This window comes from Euleptes europaea, chromosome 1 (genome assembly GCF_029931775.1).
Source record: "Euleptes europaea isolate rEulEur1 chromosome 1, rEulEur1.hap1, whole genome shotgun sequence".
Classification (NCBI taxonomy): Eukaryota; Metazoa; Chordata; class Lepidosauria; order Squamata; family Sphaerodactylidae; genus Euleptes; species Euleptes europaea.
In genome coordinates, this window is record NC_079312.1 from 66,616,332 (window position 1) to 66,638,419 (window position 22,088).

At 43.5% G+C, this 22,088-nt stretch overlaps 1 protein-coding gene across 1 annotated transcript; it reads right to left on the reverse strand.

The window, feature by feature from the left end:
• Window positions 1–673: 673 nt before the first annotated feature.
• Window positions 674–21,704, reverse strand: MKRN2 (makorin ring finger protein 2). The gene is made up of 8 exons (XM_056864728.1): window positions 21,609–21,704; window positions 17,574–17,702; window positions 15,880–16,058; window positions 13,571–13,881; window positions 10,953–11,167; window positions 8,423–8,533; window positions 4,213–4,357; window positions 674–1,003 (listed from the first exon to the last, which is right to left on the reverse strand). Exons 1-8 carry the CDS (start codon window positions 21,635–21,637, stop codon window positions 863–865), a joined length of 1,260 nt encoding a protein of 419 aa, XP_056720706.1. The 5' UTR covers window positions 21,638–21,704; the 3' UTR covers window positions 674–862.
• Between the last annotated feature and the right edge of the window lie 384 nt (window positions 21,705–22,088).

Genomic DNA, 22,088 nt, shown 5'->3' on the forward strand with positions numbered 1-22,088 from the left:
CCCCATTTGGCTGTATGAACTATCACCAAGTTTGATCAAAATCAGATCATTGTTTCAATTTGAACAATGTTTAATGTGAGACTGAATAACTGAGGACAAGTTCATATGTGCCTCTGAATAAGTTAATGCCATAGGGTTAATTCATATTACTTGCCTCTACCTGAATAAAGTTTGAAAGATGCATTTAAAAACACACACCCTAAAATGATGTCAAACAGGCACCTAAAGAATCAACATCCCTGCTCTAGATGTTCAGACCATTTTGAACTGGACCCTTTAAGTAATGCCTGACTCAAAATGATTTGTAAAGTACCACTGTCCCCTAATTTTACCTAAACCCCAATCTTCACCTCTCCAAAAGGAGGGTGCTGGTTCTTTTAAAGAAAGATAGGGGCCAGTTTGCTTGCAAATTGCTCTTTCCAAATCTCCCTTCCCTCATTTCCTGACAGAGATTATAGGAGAAATGTAGCTCCCTCACCTTCCTACTTATAGGGTAGTAGTGGTGGCATGTGTGTTTAAGTATATATATTATAAACATGAGATCAGGCATGTTTGCAAAAAATACATATAGTGTTGGGTTTAGCACTGAGGTGGTTGCCCATCATTAGTAACAGGAATACGTCCTAGCCCGAGTTAAGAGGAACTCTCTTTTCCTATTTGATTACATCTACCATTTTATCCAAAGCACTCACTTTTATTGGACTTAAAACAGTTTTGCTCTACAACAGTGTTGTACTAGAATTTCACCAGGACCTCAATAAGCTCCATGGCACAGTAATTCGAATATTGTGGTAAACAGTACAAAGCTATCTAAGGAACAGAAGGGCTGATATAGGAGAAAACATGGTAAAGATCTTGTGTTTCAGGGAGGAGCAGAAGATTCAGCATCTGTTCCGGAGAGATGCATGAAAAGCTCTCCGAGCTCAGTCACGTCATCAGTAACTGGCAACGTTCTACTTTCTCGATCCTCGATGAAATCCCAGAGTCGAACAGAATTGAGGAACTGAAATAAAAACACAGGCATCTTTTACTAATGGCACATCTGAGCCAGCATTCATCTTGAAACTGCCTCATGTATTGCATGCAGTTTGATCAAAAAGGGCCTGGAACAGTTAAATCATCATTCTACCAATATACTTCTTCATTTGTCTTGTGAGAACATCCTACCATAGCAGACCCGCTGCAAAGTCAGGATTCTATGCCCTGCTGAGAGGCTGCTGCTGCCATCAGCAGGTGCATCAATATCAGCTAGCACTTCCTGATTTGGATGCATCAGAGTATTTCTGTGGAAAAACATTTTTGCCCCTGGAGCATGACTTACCTCCTCCCTCCTGATGCAGCACTAAATCTCCTCAGAAATGCTTGTGGGGTGTGTGTGTGGGGGGTCCCCTTTCCCTAAAGAACAGCACTTCAGGGAACACTGTGGGATGCAGAAGTGGGGGGAGATGCAAGAAATTTGTCTACAGGAGGGAAATCTTTCCACAGAAATGTTCTGGTTGGCCACTGGTTGGCACTTGGTTGGCCACTGTGTGAACAGACGGCTGGACTTGATGGGCCTTGGTCTGATCCAGCAGGGCCTTTCTTATGTTTTTATGTTCTGAGAGAGATCCAAGCCTCTGTAAGAGGTATGGGCCTTAGCACTGTGTTCCTGGTGAAAGGGGAGAGGGGACATCCCTAGTCACTTTGACAAAGATAGGAAACACTGAAATTGCAGAACACTGGGTATCTTGTTACAAAGCAGATGCAAGGGGAGAGCGGATTACATCTGAACACTAACCACAATTTTGTCAAAGGCTTTCACGCTCAAGAGTTCATTGGTTCTTGTAGGTTATCCGGGCTGTGTGACCGTGGTCTTGGTATTTTCTTTCCTGACATTTCGCCAGCAGCTGTGGTAGGCATCTTCAGAGGAGTAACACTGAAGGATAGTGTCTCTCAGTGTCAAGTGTGTTGGAAGAGTAATATATATAGTCAGAAGGGGGTTGGGTTTGAGCTGAGTCATTGTCCTGCAAAAGTATCAAAGGTAATGTGCTAATCATTGTCCTGTAAGTATCAAGATAATGTGCTAATGAGGGTGTGGTATGTTAATATGGAACCATTGTATCCTGAAGTGATCTGTTAACATGTGGAATCCAAAGCTAATCTGCATGGCTATTGTGGACTGTAGTCTTTGTTAGTCTGGAGTTTTTCAGGACAGGAAGCCAAGCCTTATTCATTCTTAAACTCTCTTCTTTTCTGTTAAAGTTGTGCTGATGTTTATGAATTTCAATGGCTTCTCTGTGCAATCTGACAAAATAGTTGGTAGAACTGTCCAGTATTTCAGTGTCTTGGAATGAGACCCTGTGTCCTGTTTGGGTCAGTCCATGTTCGGCCACTGCTGATTTATCAGGTTGGCCAAGTCTGCAGTATCTTTCATGTTATTTTATTCTTGTTTGTATGCTGCATTGTGTGGTCCCGATGTAAACTTGTCCACAACTGCAAGGTATACGATATACTCCTGCAGAGGTGAGGGGGTCTCTTTTGTCTTTTGCTGATTGTAGCATCTGTTTTATTTTCTTGGTGGGTTTAAACACTGTTTGTAGGTTATGTTTTTTCAAAAGTTTCTCCATCCTATCAGTGACTCCTTTAATAAATGGCAAGAACACCTTTCCTATGGGAGACTGTTTTTCATCCAAATATTCAGTTTACCATGGAAAAAGAAATTGAGGGTAAACTCCCATTTCTTTTCTTTTTTTACTTTTTTTTAATTTTCTACTTAAATCACATTCAGTTCCATCATTCAATTTAACATAATTGTACAACATAAACAATATTTATCTAAACAATATAAATTCTAACTTGTTGACTTCCCCTCTTCCCTCTTCTATCTATTTGATATCTCTGTTCTCCCCTTTGTATTTAAATTCTAATTCATTATAGCATTTCATTTATAAATTTAATTACATATCTTTGACTTAAAATCTGAATATTAACATTAATATTATTTCTAGTTTAATCAGTTGAATTAGATCAAAACATAACCTTTTATATTTCCCAAGTTAAATTCATTTACACAGTATGTTGTCCATGCCTCTCATTCTCCCACAAATTCCATATTCTCCTTTTGATTTACTAATGCAGTAAGTTTAGCCATTTCTGCTAGTTCCAACATTTTATTAATCCAGTCCGTCTTATCCGGTGTCTCAGACATTTTCCATTTTGCTGCATAAACCAATCTTGCAGTAAACTCCCATTTCTTGATACCCTTGTCATCCGTAAAACAAACTTTCAGTTAGGTCACAAGGTCTACCGGAAACCAACTCACACAGATCGCTACTTACACAAAAACTCCAACCACCACCCCCGACCGAAAAGAGGAATAATCAAAACATTAATGGACCGTGCAAGACGGATCTGTGAACCACAGTTTTCTCAAGGAAGAAATTAATCATCTAAATCACGCACTGCTAGCAAACGGCTATTCCAGAAACGAAATCAGAAGGGCCATTAAACCAAACAAATATCAGAAAACTCAGGAAAAACAGTCTCCCATAGGACACTGTCCTTCAGCGTTACTCCTCTGAAGATGCCTGACACAGCTGCTGGCAAAACGTCAGGAAAGAAAATACCAAGACCACGGTCACACAGCCTGGATAACCTACAAGAACCGACTAACCACAATCTTTCACATTGGTCTAAGGGCAGCTTCATCCAGGTAATAGAGCTATGATACAAGCAAGATTAGACTCAAAAATAAGAGCTTCAAGTCCTGTCAGAGAAAATGGGACCCCAGTTTGATTGTACTGTAACAGCTACAGCCATGGCAGGCTGGCATACTTGTAAAATAACTGACAGTGATGCTAACTTTTCAGTAAGCTAACAGGAGTTGTACTCAGCTGCACTATTATAAAAGCTGTCCTTGGTAGGATTTTAAAAAAAACCACTTTACACATTCATGATCCACATACAGGAGTATGCAAAAGTCATGTTCATTTAAAACCATAAGAACATAAGAAAGGCCCTGCTGGATCAGACCAAGGCCCATCAAGTCCAGCAGTCTGTTCACACAGTGGCCAACCAGGTGGCCAACCACGGCTGCTATCATTTAAGAGCTTGCATTTTAAATGGTAAATCCCCTAAGCAGTTTCACATGTTGAAGACTTACATGAATGCTTCAGTTTCTAAGTCTGAACAATGTATGGTTCAATGAGAAATAGAAGTATTGGATCATCTTACCCGGACAGTCCCCTCAGAGCTAAGCTGTTTCCGTGGTTTCTCCGGTTCAGCCCTTCTTCCATCAGGATATGCATGGAGGTACAGACATTTCCCCCCAAATGGGCAGGTTCCCTTACCCTGGTCAAAGTACTTGCAGGCCTTTTTCCTGAAACATGAAAAATATTAATTAAACTTGATTTACACGCACTAAGATTAAAAAGAAAAGAAAATAAGATGAAATATGTTTCTCTGGCAGCACCCATTACTTAATTTTCTAACTCTTTCTTTAAGGGTAACCAGCCAATTCTAAAATAATAATTCTACAGATAACGAGATTGCAAAACATCACCATCATCATCCTCTGGCTACCTCTGGACCATTTCAGGATGGCACAGTCCCTGTGGTGTGCATATAGAACCTTTTTGAAGCATTAGTTCTAGGGAAGTCTATCTAGGGGGTTAGTCTCAGAAGATAAGTCTTGGAGGACTCCTGCTCTGCCTCATGACCACTGACCTGTGGGTTGCCACAGGGCTCCATCTTACCACCACCACCCCAAGCTACTTAATATTTATATGAAGCCACTGGGAAAGCCCAGCAGGAGGTTTGAGCTACAGTGTCACCAATACATGGATGATACCCAGCTCTACCTTTCTTTTCCACTTAATTTCAAGGATTCTGTTGATGTTCTGAACAGGTGCTTGGAGTCAGTAATGGGCTGGATGAGGGTGAACAAGCTGAAACTTAATCCTGATAATCCTCTGGGCTAGCAGAAAGGCAGACCAGGGATTTCAGATTGTCCCTGTCTTGGATTATACTCCCTTTCAAAAGCCAGGTTCGCAGATTTGGAATACTGCTTGACACAGCAGTCACCTTAGAAAACCAGGTGGCTGCTTGTGGCTCGGAGTGCATTTGCCCAGCTTCAGCTGGTACATCAACGGCGCCTGTTCCTGGGTCAGTCAGCTCTAGCCAGTGATCCATGCCTTAGTTACATCCAGACTGGACACTGCAATGGCCTCTACTGGGGACTACCCTTGAAGGGTGTTCAGAAGCTGCAGCTAGTACAGAATGCTGTGGCTAGACTGCTGGCTGAGGTCAATACTACAGCAATTACACTGGCTGCTAATCTGCTCCGAAGTCCAATTCCAGGTGTTGGTTTTGTCCTTTAAAGCCCTACACAGTAGGACTAGAGTATCTGAAGGACTGTCTTCTCCCATATGGTCCTGCCTGGGAGAGGCCCGCCTGACTGTCCCCCCAATCAAAGGAGCTCGTTTGGTGGGTACAAAAGAGAGAGTCTTCCATGGAAGCCCCACAATTATGGAATAACCTCCCCAGGGAGGTGTGCCCAGCTGCCTCATTGTTGATCTTCAGGAGGAATTTGAAGATAGTTTTATTTAGGATTGCATTTTGATTAATTTTGCTTTTATTATTAGTAATCCTAACTGGGGTTTTGTAATAGTTGTTTTAATTGTGTTTTTTATGGTGTTTTGTTTGCCACCTGGCGATCTGCAAGGGAGAAAGGCAGCTAATAAATGTTTTAAATAATAAATACAATAAATCTCTTGACAGCTATTAAGATAAAATAATCTAAAGGAAAGAAAACAGAGGTTGATTCTTCCTATAAAAAATTCAGTCACCAAAAACACAAGTTATACACAGCTTCCTTTTGTGACAGAGATTCCAAATCAATTTTACAAAAGATGTGATCACTATCCAAAATTATGTTACAAATATAAGAATACTGGTCTTTGCTGCTTGCATTGTCATTCAGTTTTGTCTTCCTAGTCCTACTGCATTGTTTACTGGATATCCTGAATGGTATGATCACATTTTTCTTTTTTTTTCCTCATTCTGTACTCTGTTACAAGCCTTGAGTCTCAATGAGAAAGGTAGATCATGAATTGACTCAAAGTAGATTTAGCAGAACAATTCTCTCAAGAACTCTATCACCTCTCTCTACATCTATCAGGTGGGGGAAACCCATTTATTTCAATATTAAGGAGGGCCACGTTACACAAATGACTCACCCACCATCACACTTTTTCAAGTGTTCCAGAAATACCCTTAGCTCAGAAATTCAAAGTGAATTTTGATAGGTCTGTTCCCTAAAATGTGGGCAGATGAATATAGCCAGAGGTCAGGAGGATTACTGCCCAGTGCCTTCCAGTGGTCTGCTTTGGGAATAGTCATACTTTCCCCCCACAGGAATATATGATTTATAGCCAATAGACAGATTGTGCATACAGAGTATGGCACCAAAGCCCTAAGCTGTTTGTTCTAATCAGCAGCTGCAGATTTTAGCTCTAGATATATTAATAGCACAGACCTTGATGTGACTGATAAGTATAAACACTGCATAAATACAGAGTAACACAATGTAAACAACAAAAGCCTCCGCTGCTCAGAAACAAATACAATGTTTAAACAGAAGGTCACAGAATCACACAGCTGACATTTTGTTAGATGCAACAAGCATTTAACCAAATGATCCATAAAAAGCTAATAACAACACTGTTGGCTCACAGAAAATTTAAAAAGTCTTGGCTGCAGTTTTTCCACACAGTTGCATTTCCCATTCACAAGTGCCTTTATACTCAAAGGAATAATTAGGGAGTGAATTTTATGTTCTATTTACCATTAGCTTTCATGGGAGTTCTTTGTACAGAAAGGCACCATGTAATTTAACCTGCTAAATAAAAATAAAGGGATTAAGGCTTTCAAGTTTTTCAAGGGGACAGCATGGGCAAAATGTTGTGGGAATTCCAAAGAAGGATTCTTATTTGTTGGATTTATTGCTAGCTTAAATATTGGTTTCAGGTAGCCATTCTTCCATCCTTCTGAGGTTGATAAAATGAGTACCGTACCCAGCTTACTGGGGGTAGTGTCGATGACTGTGGAAGGCAATGGCAAACCACCCCATAGTCTGCCTAGTAAACGTCACGATGTGATGTCACCCCATGGGTCAGTAATGACCTGGTGCTTGCACCTTTACCTTTTACATATTTTATCCCAGTAAAGAAGAGATAACCACTTAGTTTTTAAAAGTTGCCCTATATATTTTCAGTAAAGAGTCATGGGTCAAAATGAAGACCATGTTGCAATTCTAAAAACAATATTCTCAAAATGATTTATGGGCCAGTTTGGTAATACAAACTTATTGCCTAAACACAAACTGGAAAAACAAAGTTGCTTGATGTTTATTCTCATTAATTGCATAATTAAGGTAATAAAGCTCTATATGTGTGTCTGAAGAATAATGTAACAAAAGCAAAAAGGAAATTACACTGGTAGAACCTCTGGGACTGGGGATGAAATCCAATAAAATCTATATGCCTTAATCGGGTGTTCTCAAAGGGTTCCACAGAGTATGTCTGAGTATTACATGACACAAAGCAGCAAACAAGAGAGAAAGAGGATGCAACAAACTGACAAAATTCAGTTTTATCTTGAACCTGAACACAGTGTTACCCTAAGGAAGATGGGGGATACTAGGAAAACAAAAAACTGAAAAGACAGGCTGTGCCTTTCCAGCAAACTGACCAAAGCTGAGGGATGGGACCAGTGGCTTCCCAAGGCAAAGCAACAAAGGCTCTGCTTCCTGCTGCAACTGAGGAGTTACACATTACATGTATTTATTTATTTACAAAATTTATACCCCATCTTTCTGCTCTCATAAGCGTCACCAAGGCTCTCACAATGCCAGCAAACAGAAGCGAGGTTGAAAGGGAAAGCAAGTCTAGCCCAGACCCATCTATCACCCAGCCAGCAATGACATGGTAAACTTGCGGCAGAAAGCGTTTTTGTTCACACGCCTACCTACTTGGCCAGCTCCAGCCAGCTCTCAGTTAAGATCCTGTGAGTCACTCAATCAATTGTATTTTTAGTAACGATTTCTCTGCTTGGGCAGGTAACATTTGTCGCCCCCATTTTTTTGGTTTGGTTCTTGGATTTTTCTGCAAACCTCGAAAAATCCCTCCTATCTGCACAGGATTCCATTATGTGGATGTTTTGATCTGCACTCTGGGACCATGTTCAGAATTAGATATAAAGATATAGACATAAGGCTCCCAGTCTACTAAACAGCTCCACCTGCTATGCTATACCAATTAAATTGCTGCTTGCAGATTTACTAACGGAAATCTTGCTAACTAAAGAAATTCTTCCAGAGGCATAGCATCTTTATCCTCTCTCTATTCCTATCAAACATTTCTCATCTCTGAATAATTATACTTACCCCACACCCTGTTTAAATGCTTCAATCAGCTCATTTTTTTTGGTCTGGTCTTCTACCCAATACACACTGGGAATAACAAACTCCGATATCACACGACACTCTGGGCAGGACCTTGAGCAAAGTGAAAAGCAAAACCTTGGTGAGAAGTAAACTATTAGCTATTTCTCCAGACTATAAGCAGCAGCAATCCTGTCTGTTTCTATTAAAACATTCTGAAACTACTCAAGCGATCTGCAGCTTCAGTCTGGATCAGCAACTCAAGAAATGGGCAGTGCTAATTTCCTTCCTAATATGGGCCTCCTAACCACAGACATGAACAGAATGAATGTTAGGAGCCCCTCTGTGGGGCAGGTCTGTTTCTAAGTTCCTCATTAACGCTACTTGAGAAAGGGACTTCAAACTTCCTCTGCTTATGAACAGACAACAGTCATCAAGCTCTGAAATTGTTTGCTTGGCACTAAACAGAAGGATCAATGCCACTTCAAAAATCTTAACAGAACATATGCAGACAGACATCTTGAATCAACCCTAAGTACTGCTATGCTATCACAGCTGTTGTACATGAGAAGGACAGGAGGAAGTCTCATGCTCTGCCTTGCCCAATTCCCACTGTAACAGGTCTACCAGAAGAACTGCCTAGTATACTGCCTGTTCGGTGTATGGACCACCTTGACCAAATTTCCATGACAGATTTTTTTAATAAAGTTTTATTTTTAACAAACATTAAAACATACACACAATGTAACAATATACGTGGAGTAAAAATTACAGCTCAATTATCAACTTCTTTGAATTACATTACTCTTTCTTCTCAACATACTTTTCCGTCTCTAGTAACATATTTATTACTTGTTTTTTAGACATGACTGATATTAACAAGCTCCTGGGACCTGTGAAGGCCGCTACTTGTGCCCTGGGTCCTTGCCCATCCTGGCTTCTAAAATCACGTAAAGACCACATAAAGGAATCCTTAGTATTTATTACAAACCAATCACTGACTCAGGGCACCTTCCCTCGACCACTCGAAGAGGCAACTGCTACTAAAAAAAAATCCCTACAGAAAAATTATGTAGCCAATTATCACCTGGTCTCTAATCTGCCCTTCCCAGGTAAACTGATTGAGAGAGCAGTAGCAGACCAACTCTAGATCTTCTTGGATAACTCATCTGCTCTACACCCTTTTCAGTCTGGTTTCAGTCTGGGCCAAGGGATGGAGGCGGTTCTGCTGGCTTGAACTGATGACCTCCGTCTAAATGCAGACAAAAGTCAGACTTTCCTGTTGCTCCTACTGGATTTATCTGCTGCTTTTGACACTGTGAACCATGCCATCTTGTTGAGGCACCTGGAGGCAGAAGTAGGCATCAGGGATTGTGCGTGGGACTGGTTCAAATCATTCCTCACAGATTGGACCCAAACAATTACCATTGGAGTCCAGTTATCATCAGTGTGGGACCTATCCTGTGGGGCACCACAGGGTACAATCCAATCCCCCATGCTCTTCAATCTTTATGTAAAGCCCTTAGGCCAAATTATTAGTAGTTTTGGGATTGGCAGTCATCAATATGCAGATGATACACAGCTACAAATATCCTTCCCAAATCTCCTAGAGATGCATTAGAGGTCCTAAACTGCTGCCTGGCTTTTGTGGTTAAATGGCTAAGAATGAACAAACTGAAACTAAACCCTGGAATGACAGATGTAATGCTCGCTGGGAAGGGAGAGGTCTTGAGGGACCTTATGCTCCCTCCTTTCAATGGGGTTCAGCTGACCCTTGCCGACTCAGTTGAGAGCCTCGGGGTTATACTGGACCCAACATTATTGCTGGAGAAGCAAGGCAATGCAGTTGCAAAAAAGGCTTTCTTCCATCTCAGCCTAGCTTGAAAAATGGCCCCTTACCTTGAGAAGGCTGATCTGGCCACCTGGATCCATATCACGGTGACAATGAGAGTAGACTACTGTAATCCACTGTACATTGGTCTTCCCTCAAAATCAATTTGAAAACTCCAGTTGGTGCAGAATGTCACACCTCAGCTATTATTGGAAGCTAGATGGAGCATGCATATTACTCCCATTCTACAGTCACTCCACTGGCTGTCCCATCAGTTACCAGGCTCAATTTAAAATATTGGCTATTTCATACAAAGCCCTTCATGGCCTTGGACCCTCATATCTGCCAGACCATCTCTCCCCCTATTCTCCACCACAACAGCTTAGCTCATCCGAGCAAGGCTTTCTTATAGACTAAGTCTTATCTAAGGCACCTAGCTTGGCCGTTGTTGTTTTTTGTATGCCAGGTTTCAATGTTTGAGGCCAAAAAGGAAAAAAAGCTTTTGTTCTTTCAAGCTAATACTGGGAACATTTGTTCCATTGACCTCAATGGCTTCATTCACACATTCTACAAAAAGTCCCCAGGCAGAGACCATCTACTTTACTTGAGCATCACCTTTTATTTGAGGTTCTGAAAAATGGTAACATTAGTGAAGAAAGCATCACTGATTATATTCTAGAATAGCCAGTTGTAGGAACTTACTTTATAACAGGATTCTCAAACTGCTTGACACACCTCCATTGCCGGATACAGGACAAACAGTATGTGTGATTGCAGTTAGAAAGGATGCCAAATCTTCTCTCAGATGCTGACGGTTTCTCATAAACCACCTCCATACAGATATTGCATACCTTGTCCTGACTTGCCTGAAAGGCAAAGGCCTTCTCCATCTCATGTTCAAAAGCAGCCATGCACATCTACACGCATACACAGAAGGCCAAAAAAGTGGGGTGGGTGAGAAAGGGAACAGTTACTATAGGTTTATGCCATGTTGCAACAATGCTGCTAACTTCCAACATGAGAAAAAATGTCTAAGAAATATGTTCTGTGCTCCTAAATACCAGATTCTACTAAAAATCTAGTTTACCACTTCAATTGCAAAAACACTATATTAGAATATTATACCACTATAGTATAAAATATTCTGTAGCAAAATCTCCCTGCTAACATGTGCACACACACACAAAAGAACTTCATAGTAGGTAGGGAAGTATTCTTCACAATAACAACTTCACCAAAAATGAGCAGAATCACCAGCATAAATACCTCTGACACTCATATTATGGACAGAGAGACATAAAGCTACAATTTAGTTTATCCCAGCTAGATTTAAAATTCACTTCAAATTGTGATGAAATTATAAAACAGTAGAATTAAATGGACGCAGGCTTGTATAATGGGACGCACCAAGCTGAGACAACCAGCAGCTCTGTAAACCTCCCGATTCAGCTTCTAGCCTGGGATGTGTATGTATGCACATGCATGTACTATGCACTTGACAATCCCAGACTGTACCCAGTGGGCCAGGTTCAGATTGATGAATCTCAAGTTGAAGATGCCATAAAGTCAATTTATATTACTGAACAGTTGTTAGCACTACTTAACACTGGTGTTACCCGAATTGCTCTTTTAATGGGGAAATAGCTGAGCAATCGGAAACTACAATATTTATATAGCGAGATCAACCAACTATACCAGAGCCCATTTCTATGACCTTAGAATAAAGATAGAGGCAAAAGGATTCCAAATTAAGAGAGTTTATGTAGTTCACGCATTCAATATAGCACCACACACATACATTCAAAGAATCTAGGAATAACAGGTGGTAGGAACAGACTTTTGCCATGTGGCAGGCAGATTAATGGATATACTACACCTTTCCAGTAGAGGAGTTGTCCGTCCTGGGTTCCAGTAGGCTATGGGGGATAAAAAGGACAGGGGGAACCCTCTGTGTGTTCAAGCATGAATGCCCACTCTGGCAGAGTGCCAGGCAGTATGGAGGGGAAGGGCCAAGGGATCGTCTGGACTTTCAGCAGCTCAGTTATACTGTTTTCTGGGGTGGGGGGAAGGTGATTGGATTACCCTCCGAGGTTCCCAGGTTACAAAGGGCCTTAATGGTCAGCTGCCTGGGTGGGGGGGGGTGACAATTTGGAAATCTATTGTAAACACAGTGACTTGTGCAACCCCAGGAGAACCCTGCCGTCTCTGGTTGATGAGATTAGCAAGCTGACACAAAGGTGTGATAACGATTCTTCATTGTTGTCTCAATGTCTGTGAATGGCTTTGCTTAACCAGCATCCGATGATGCAAGGGTGTGTGTGTTGGTGCAGGCTACATGCCTGGGCATCTTCCCTGATATGGCTTCTGCTGGAACAGAGATGCACAGGAAATGGAGTCTCTCTGGCTCACTGGAGAGGTTAACCTTGCCTCTGTTTCTCAGCTGCCAGCGGCTCCGGATACACAGGAGTGGCCGTGTCAGTTTCACTTGCGTGCAAAAGCCTTCCCCGTAGCATTTAGGGGTTAGGCGTGCGGCAGGAACAGTGGTGGCCCGCATCTGTTTGGGTTGCCATGACCAGCCCAGGATATTGGCAACCCGTTTCCTAACACTGGCTAAGTAGTGTTAACAACTGGAATCTAAGAGAGAACCAGTAACCTTACATAGCATGTTTTGAGACAGCTGATGAGTCAGGAAAAATTGTTCTGGTAAGCCAAGTCCAGAGTGTAGGTTAGGAGTGGGAAATAATGTACACAACCCAGGCAATATCTCATAAACATATACATCATATTTTATCTGCTGTATATTACATGATATTAAGGGATGTATGCACACACACTATATATATTACTGAATATTAACTTCCAACCAATTATATTATCCACGTTAAATATAAAATATGATCCCAGAGAAGAATGTATACTAATAAAACAAAGCAAGAGGTCTTGCAGCATCTGATGAAGCAGACACTACTCCATAAACATTTGTGTGTGTGTAAAGTGCCATCAAGTCGAAGCTGACTTATGGCGACCCTTTTGGGGGTTTTCATGGCAAGAGACTAACAGAGGTGGTTTGCCAGTGCCTTCCTCTGCACAGCAACCCTGGTATTCCTTGGTGGTCTCCCATCCAAATACTAACCAGGGCTGACTCTGCTTAGCTTCTGAGATCTGACGAGATCAGGCTAGCCTGGGCCATCCAGGTCAGGGCCATAAACATTTACACCATCATAAATCTCTTAAGTCTTTAAGGTTTTAATATAATACAGCATCAGCTTCAGTACAAGCAGCATCATGTTGAACCTGGCTGTATTTCACGCCGCATTTACCTTCTCATGAGTCTTCCTTTGTTCTGGGTCAAAAGGGTGAAGCACTTGCAACCCGCATATTTCACACACTTGCCCATGGAGATAGAGGCATCGGTCACCAAACTGGCACGCACCAGCTGCCGCATAAGGACACAGCTGTTCACCGTCGGTATACAAACTTGCAGGCTCAGAGTCTTCCTCTTCAAGCCCACAGCGGATGGCTTCTAAATACGAGTGAGGCTTTGTTTCTGGAAAACCACTCTGGACACTGCAACATGCCAACTCACTCACAGTGTTAGATCTTGACTTTTCTTCTCCTGAGCTACACAAGTCTTGAGAGAGGAAGGAAGAAATACTTAGGTTACATTCAAAAGCATATCCGCGCAAGAACTGTTTTGCTAGCTATTGATTTAGGCTATGCTACAAGGCAATGAGCAGCTACCTGCAGTTTTTAAAGCTGTCCAGGGTCTATCAATCACAAGCATTCTTCATTCATCTTAAAGTCACAAAATGTTGAAAATGTAAGAGGTGCCCTGCCAGATCATATGTCTCCCATTTAGACACAAACTCTGTTTCACTGTGGCTACGCAGCTGCCCTAGTGGGCACAGAAATGAGGCCTTCCCCTGATGTTGCCCCCTATTGCTGATATTCAGAGGTTCCCTGCCTCTGGAAGTGAAGGATCTCTTCACTCATCATAAAGTTTCTGTGGGTCTACATCAAGATAGGAAAAATCATTTCTAATCATCTCTAACAAAATGTTTGCCCTGAGGAGAAGCAGACTGTACAGGAAGGGAGGGCCTGTAAATTTCAAGGATCCTGGAAGTCAGAAGCAAGTGGGTTTTGCCCTGATTATAACACTCCCCAAAGTGCAGCACTTTATTTTTCCTTCAAAATTTCCATTCACTTATGTGGGATAACACTAAGTGGAGACTAACAGTGTAGTTCTAACCGGTTACAACCTTCTAAATCCATTATTTAGGGCTGCACTGTAAACCTGCACCATGCCTCTGATTATCTTAGCCATTTAGAATTAAGCCTGTTGCTATAAGCATCTGTCATTGCTTGGTTTGGCTTCTTAGGGCGAAACTAGACAGTATGGCATCACCCAGGCACGTCGCTGCCAGTTTGCTGCTAAAATTCCTTCACTTTACATGCCGCAGAGGCTCATCCTGCAGGGGTTTGGGTTCTTGAAAATGTGCTACGGTTCCAAGCAGGAACAGCCCCTGTGGCATTCATAAAGTGAAGGGATTCTAGCAGTAAAATGGCGGTGACGTACCTGGGTGATGCCATACCGTGCACTTTGGCCCTGATGGACCAAGCGCCTGCTTTTCACTGAAGAACCTGCCTAAGCAAACCTGGCCAACAGCCGCAGGAGCCTGCTCTGCTTTGTGCTGGGGAGACAGCAAGAAAGAAGAAAGGAAATAAAGGGCACTCAGGCTTCTCCCTGCAGGAGCCTCCTTGGGTCAGGCCATGAGCATTATGAAGGAATTCTCCAAGCCAACACTTCTAGCGGCTCAGAGGAGGCTCCTGTGGAGGGAAGCTGGCTTCCACAAGCAGAGTCCGCTCCTACAGCAGGAAGCCTGCATGCTCTCTACCTCGCTCTCTCCTCAGCATGAGGCATGGCAACTCAGGCGAGAGAATGAGATCGCCAAGACACCACAGGAGAGCAAAGTGGCCATGGAGAAAGAGGACTAAAGCCATCACCACCCTGCTTGTGGCTAACTTTGCTCTTTTCCCAGGTGGTTGACATGGTGACGGTGGTTGTACTCTGTGTTCTTTGCAGCCAGCTTGCTCTTCTCCCAGCAACTGCCCAGCTGCTGGGATAAGAGAACAGAGGCTGCAGAGATGGGTGGGGAGGTGTTAGGAAAGGATGGACTCTTTCTATCCATCCCCAGCATGGCGCCCACCGCTCAGGAAGGCTCACAACTTATCTTTCCTCCCATCCTTCCAGCAACAGCTGTTTCAAGGTAGGACTCACCTTGCCAACCAAAAGCCCAACCAAGAAACGGCCCTGCCAACTTTCCTGGAATATGGGAAGGGTGCCACCGTGGGGAACAGTGTTCAAAGGAGTCAAAGGTGGTATGTCTGAGACAGGGTTCCCAAGTCACTATTGCTGCTTTAGCGTTTAATATTCATACTAGTGGAACGGCACAAAACTGGCTGGAAGATTGCATAAACACTATACTAGAATATTATACCATTATATATACATATTTATGTATGGAAAATCTCTTTGTATAAGAAAATGATAATCCTATAAATCGGTAAAGCACCAGAAGTACCTAAACCCATCAGAAAATGAAGAACAGTTCACAAGTATGGTACTCACCCCTGTCCCTGAGTACTATTGTTTTCTTTTCACGTTTTCCAGATTCATGTACTTTACTTTTGGTAATGGGTGCGTTTTGCTCTGGCTGAGAGTCAAGACTCTGCAAGGGTAGTGCAGCGGAGTAAAGTGTCCTTGTAGGCACCACACCACCTGACGCTGAAGGTCTAACATGATCATATCTTAAAAACAAATTAAAAGCATAAGAAGAAACCGCTACAGCCATTATTCCAATATGTTTCCATTTATGTATTTATTTGCCCATACCCATTAATATATAAACATGCACAGAATTGCTGCCTTGGAGTAAATGGGAGAGGAAGAACAACAAGGGGGTGATAAAGTACATTTCATCTTGTAAACCATGGTTGTGGAATAACTGTTTTACCTGGTGGTACACCAGTAAATTCTCCATTGAAAAACAAAAGAAAATATAGAATGCATAATTCTTTAAGAGGGGGGTGCTGGCATTTACCCCTACTAACTTGGCTACCACCAGCAAGAGGCAGATTTGAGGTTCAGAATGGGATTTGAAACAGAGTGAGGGTTCAGAGACAGAAATACCACTTGGCTTCCTGTTTGATTTGAGATATCTATTGGTCTTTGCCTTTGACCTGCCTGTTGGGTAGGGCCTGCCCTGCTCCCAATAGCAAAAAAGACAAAAAAAGGTAGCATGGTGTGTGGTGAATGGGCCAGATGTGATTGGTGGGTGACTTACACTGTTAAGTTGTAAGGACATTTCTATGTCGTACTGCAGGGGTCCCCAACACAGTGCCTGAAACCTTTCCTGGAGCCCATGGGCATGTTGGGGACCACTATGCTCACTCTCCAAAGAGTTCTTAGAGTGCCATGTGTGGAATTTCCAAGTGGTGTCCCTTCCAAGTATTGTGCCAGACCCATTTATCTCAGAAATGAAGTTTAGAAAGTCAATGGGGCCAACTGCAGCTTTTGCCCAGCAGGGCTTCTTATTGGCTGTTGGAGATCTAATTGGCTGTGCAAGTTTTTAAAAAGTTGCTTCGGCAGCCGCCACCACCACAGCACAAGGACCTTATCATCAGTCATGCTTTGATACTATGTGTTTGCAAGAAAATATTTTAAAACTATATATTCATTTTAAAAGGCATCCTGTTAAACACAGCTTCTGCTTGAAATGTTGAAGAGTTGGTTTTTATAACCCACTTTTCTCTACTGTAAGGAGTCTCAAAGCGGCTCACAATTGCCTCCCCCATCCCACAAAAGGCACATTGTGAAGTAGGTGGGGCTGAGAGAGTTCTGAGAGAACAGTGACTAGCCCAAGGTTACTCAGCAGGCTGCATGTGGAGGAGTGGGGAATCTAATCTGGTTTTCCAGATTAGAGTCTGCCACTCTTAACCACTACACCACACTGGTTGAAGAGTTACTATTAGAGTCATGCATGACCTCACTCCCTGACATGTTATGGTTGTGCCTATCACCCTGGTGTTTAAGGTACCCAAAGGCTCAAAAAGGTTGGGGACTATGCCTATGTTGTAAACTCCTAGAAATAAAATGCCCCGCTGAAGTCAAGGGTGATCGAAGGACTGTTTTTGTTGAATCATATTAAGGATACAGAGGTTAAAGTCTTAAGATCTTCCAAAAATGTTACTTGGATAAATGCTTCTTGGTTATCAATGACAAGACAGAAAGTCTGCATTTCTAAAATTGTGGACAATTCATACCTGCAGCGAGCACCATAGGCACACTGTCCTTTCTGATAGAATTTGCAGATAGTAGATGGTTTGCTTGTGGATAAGTCATGTGAAAATATGCACCTATTTCCTTCCCTGCATACCCCTTGCATAAAATACCTGCAGAAAAATACAGAAAAAAGTGAGGACAAAACATATCCTATCAAATATTTCCTATCATATATCTCTTGTTCAGATATGGGAGAGAAATCTGCCAAGGTTTTCTCCTGTTGGTGTTTACAAGTACCAGAACATGAAATTACCAAACAGTTTTTAGTGACCTTCATTCAGAGCCTAGTTTCTAAAATAAAAGAACCCACTGAAAATGGGACTTGCAAACTGAAACTGGCTCAATGTAATTGTCAGTTCTTTTTCTTATGCTGGTTGTTTAAAGAGAATGTATAGAAAAATCAATTATGAGAGGGTTTCTGAAATATAATTGGCAGCATGTATTCTAAGAAAATGCTGTAAAGGTGTTAAAACTGACAAGGCTCTTTTTGGTCAAACGAAAGGAATAGATGTGGCTTAATCTGAACTTACTATCTAGGTTTCTTATTTATTTAATTACATATTAGCCCTCCTTACTCCCAAAAACTATTCAAGGTACGTTGCCATGATTTAAAAAAATAATGGTGAAAAGTGCTGTCAAGTCACAGCCAACTTATGTTGACCCCGTAGCGTTTTCAAGAAAAGAGACATTCAGAAGTGGTTTGCCATTGCCTGTCTCTGAGTAGCGACCCTGGACTTGCTTGGTGATCTCCCATCCAAATACTAACCAGGACTGACCCTGCTTAGCTTCTGAGATCTGAGAAGATTGGGCTAGCCTGGGGCCATCCAGGTCAGGGCATTAAAATACACCATAAAATAAGCAATTAACACCTACATATAAAACTGATTAAGACATTTATCTGAGGGAAGGCCCACTTAAATAATTCCATCTTACACTGCTGTTGAAAGGGGAATCAATGTGGAGCAATTCAGGAAGGCTATTCTACCACAGCATCTCTGGTGCAGGCAGATAACTAATCTAATCTGCTTGCATGGTCACACTCTAAGTAGGCCTGGGTCTGATAAGTCAAGCTGCTACCTAGCGATAAACTGGGAGAGACAGTCCTGAAGATACATGGATTCTTTCTCCATGAAGGCCTTTACAGATCATAACCAGCACTTACAACTGTAATTAAGGGATGGGTCTGTGGCTCGGTAGTACAGCATCTGCTTTATCATGCAGAAAGTCTCAGGTTCAAACCCTGGAATCTCCAGTTGAAAGAATCAAGTAGTAGGTGATGTGAAAGACCTCTGCATAAGATGCTGGAGAGCCACTGCCAGTCTGAGTAGACAATACTGACCTTGATGGTCTGATTCTGTATAAGGCAGCTTCATGTATGACCCAGAAACAAATATGCAGCCAATGCAATGACGTAAACTGCAGCACATTCCAGATAATAAACAAGGCAAAGCATTTTGTGCTAGCTGAAGTTTCCGTATCATCTTCATGGGCAGCTCCTTCTACACTGTGTTAGAATAGTCCAGTCTGTGGTACGTTCAATTCTGCGCCTCCACTAATTCAGGCTTCAGTTGCCCTAGCACACTGCTGCGTTATCACTATTTTTGATTACTTTTCTCTCTCCCCTCCATCTTGGCAATTGAGACCAGTTCTTCTCTGCCACTCACAAAAGGCCCAGAGATTAAGTTTGGGGCCTTCTCCAAGACAGAGGCTGAGAACCTGCAGAGACCTTATGGGATGATGCATCATCCTACCCAGATCTCATCATGTTCACTAGCAACAACAGAAGCAGAGAAAGAAATGAAGCTTCTCATATCACCTAGCTTAGTTTTGCATCGACAATTCAAACCTCTCAAGCTATTAATCAAGGTACATTTAGAACTAAGGATCGTGCTACATGAACATAAAAGGTAAAGGTCCCCTGTGCAAGCACCGGGTCATTCCTGACCCATGGGGCGACGTCACATCCCGACGTTTCCTAGGCAGACTTTGTTTGTGGGGTGGTTTGCCAGTGCCTTCCCCAGTCATCTTCCCTTTACCCCCAGCGAGCTGGGTACTCATTTTACCGACCTCGGAAGGATGGAAGGCTGAGTCAACCTTGAGCCGGCTACCTGAAACCCACTTCCATTGGGATCGAACTCAGGTCGTGAGCAGAGCTTCGACTGCAGTACTGCAGCTTTACCACTCTGCACCACGGGGCTCCTACATGAACATACCTGCCAACAAAGACCTAAACACATATTGGCATTTTTCACTAAGGAATTCATAGTCCAAAGTGATCTAATTGGGACTAGTGGCAATTTCCCACCACAAATCCCAATTCTGAGAGGCAACCAAGACTGCCTACACACATCTCCCCTTTCTTTCCAAGTTGGGGTTTTGGAACTCAAACCTTACTGCCATTTGGAATATCTGTACATTAATATCAATATTCAAGTGTCTATTTCTGCTGAATGCTCAAGTTATCATGGCTGCTTGAGTGCGCTAATCATTCCCCTTAATAAACTCTTTGATTTCATCATATTCAGAGTCTCAGTATTTCTTCCAAACTGGCACTAAGAGCTGTGCCACTTGGTCAGCAGATGCGCTTTAATATTTCATGCCTCACTGGCCCATGGACCGCCAAAAAAACAAATAAGTGGGTTCGAGATCAAATCAAGCCTGAACTATCCCTAGAAGCTAAAATGACTAAACTGAGCCTATCTATCGTACTTGGGTCACATTACGAGAAGACAAGAGTCACTGGAAAAGACAATAATGCTACAAAAAGTTGAAGGCAGCAGGAAAAAAGGAAGACCCAACATGAGACAGATTGACTCTATAAAGGAAGGCACAGTCCTCAGTTTGCAAGACCTGAGCAAAGCTGTTAACAACAGGGCATTTTGGAGGTCATTAATTCATAGGGTTGCCATAAGCTGGAAGTGACCTGACTGCACGTGATGCACATAAACAGATCAAATGAGCCTGAACGTTCCCTCGAAGCTAAAATGACCAAACTAAGGCTATTGTGCTTTAGTCACATTATAAGAAGACAGGAGTCACTGGACAAGACCATCATGCTACAAAAAGATGGAAGGCAGCAGGAAAAGAGGAAAAGACCCAACATGAGATGGATTGACTCTATAAAGAAAGCCAGGGCCCTCAGTTTGCAGGACCTGAGCAAGGCTGTTAACAACAGGAGGACATTTTGGAGGACCTTAATTCCTAGGATCCTCATACGTCAGAAGCGACTTGACGGCGTTTAACACACAGGCCATTTATGCATGGGAGGTTTTGCCTTGCATTTGCCCCTCTCGAGATGCACATTTTCCCCATCCAAATCCTCAAAACTCAACAATAAGCCCCCACGAAGCGTGGGGGCTTATTGTTGAGTTTTGAGGATTTGGATGGGGGAAATGTGCATCTCGAGAGGGGCAAATCCAAGGCAAAACCTCCCAAGCACAAATGGCCACACAGGCACCCTGGCCAGAGGGGGCCCGTTCCCCCCACACCAGGCATAACACTAAGCAAGCGGGAGCGAGAGGCGGGAAAAAGGAAAGCTCCCACCCTTCTGCACAACCTATCCTACGGTGAATGGTTTGGGAAGCCACGGAGGCGTGTGTGTAAAGTGTACGCGCCCCTCGTCACGAAGAGCCGCAAGAATGCTGTCGCTTAGCGGCCATGGCGACGGGACGGGCCGCACCATCGGGACAGCGGACCACACCGCTTCCAGAGCCCACCGCCGGCCTTTGGCAAGGGCTTCCTGGAGGAGGCCACACAAGAGGGCCTGGGCAGAAGGGGGGGGGAAAGAAGGTCCGGGTGGGCTGCCGAAGGGCTGTTGCCAGGGCAATGGAGCCAGCAGCGGCTCCTACTTCCCTCCCTCCCTCCGGGTTGGGGGAAGGGCGGAGGTTAACGGCCCGGAGAGAGCGCGAGCGCCTCGGGACCCCCTCCCCCCCTCCCGGGGGGGGGGCGGAGCGAGCCCGGCCGGCAGAATCGCGCGCGGCCCGGCTCCGACCAAACGGCGGGTGTCGGGCTCTGACCTGCAGGTCACGTCCTTAGTGCTGCTCATGTCTCCTCCTGCGGCGCGTTGTCGGCGTCCCCTCCCCACGCAGCCCTTCGCATTTTGGTTCCGCCGAACGCAGTGGAAGGGAAAGGGTTGGGGGGAGGAGCCGCTTGGGAGCCCCGCCAAAGCCGCCCCCGGCCCCTTTCTACAAGAACTGGTTTCCCGTCGGATGCCCTTAAGTGACGGACTCAATGGTACAGTCGCGCAAAAGGTCTACGATAGAGTTGAGGGCAAGCGGGGCGTAGAGGTCGCCGACCGAAACCGAAGCGAGCGCCCGCGATCATAGATGTGAGGAGCCAGAGCGCCCCCTAGCCGCGCTATACAGGGAGGATGAGCCGCTTCAGTAATGTTAACGTAACTAAATTGGTTTTGCGCAGTATACTGGAAGAAGAAAAGCGGATTTCCTCGCCTCCACGATCCTCCCCCCCCCATACCCCGCAACTGTCTGGAAGGGAGC

Bases quoted from the DNA above. Each gene is read 5' to 3' on its own strand.
- MKRN2 (XM_056864728.1), bottom strand. From the start codon at position 21,637: ATGAGCAGCACTAAGGACGTGACCTGCAG. The intron at 11,168-13,570 runs GTAAATGCGGCG...GTATGCGTGTAG, and splicing joins AAAGGAAGACTCATGAGAAG to ATGTGCATGGCTGCTTTTGA. The intron at 1,004-4,212 runs GTAAGATGATCC...TTTTTATTTCAG, and splicing joins GCTCTGAGGGGACTGTCCGG to TTCCTCAATTCTGTTCGACT.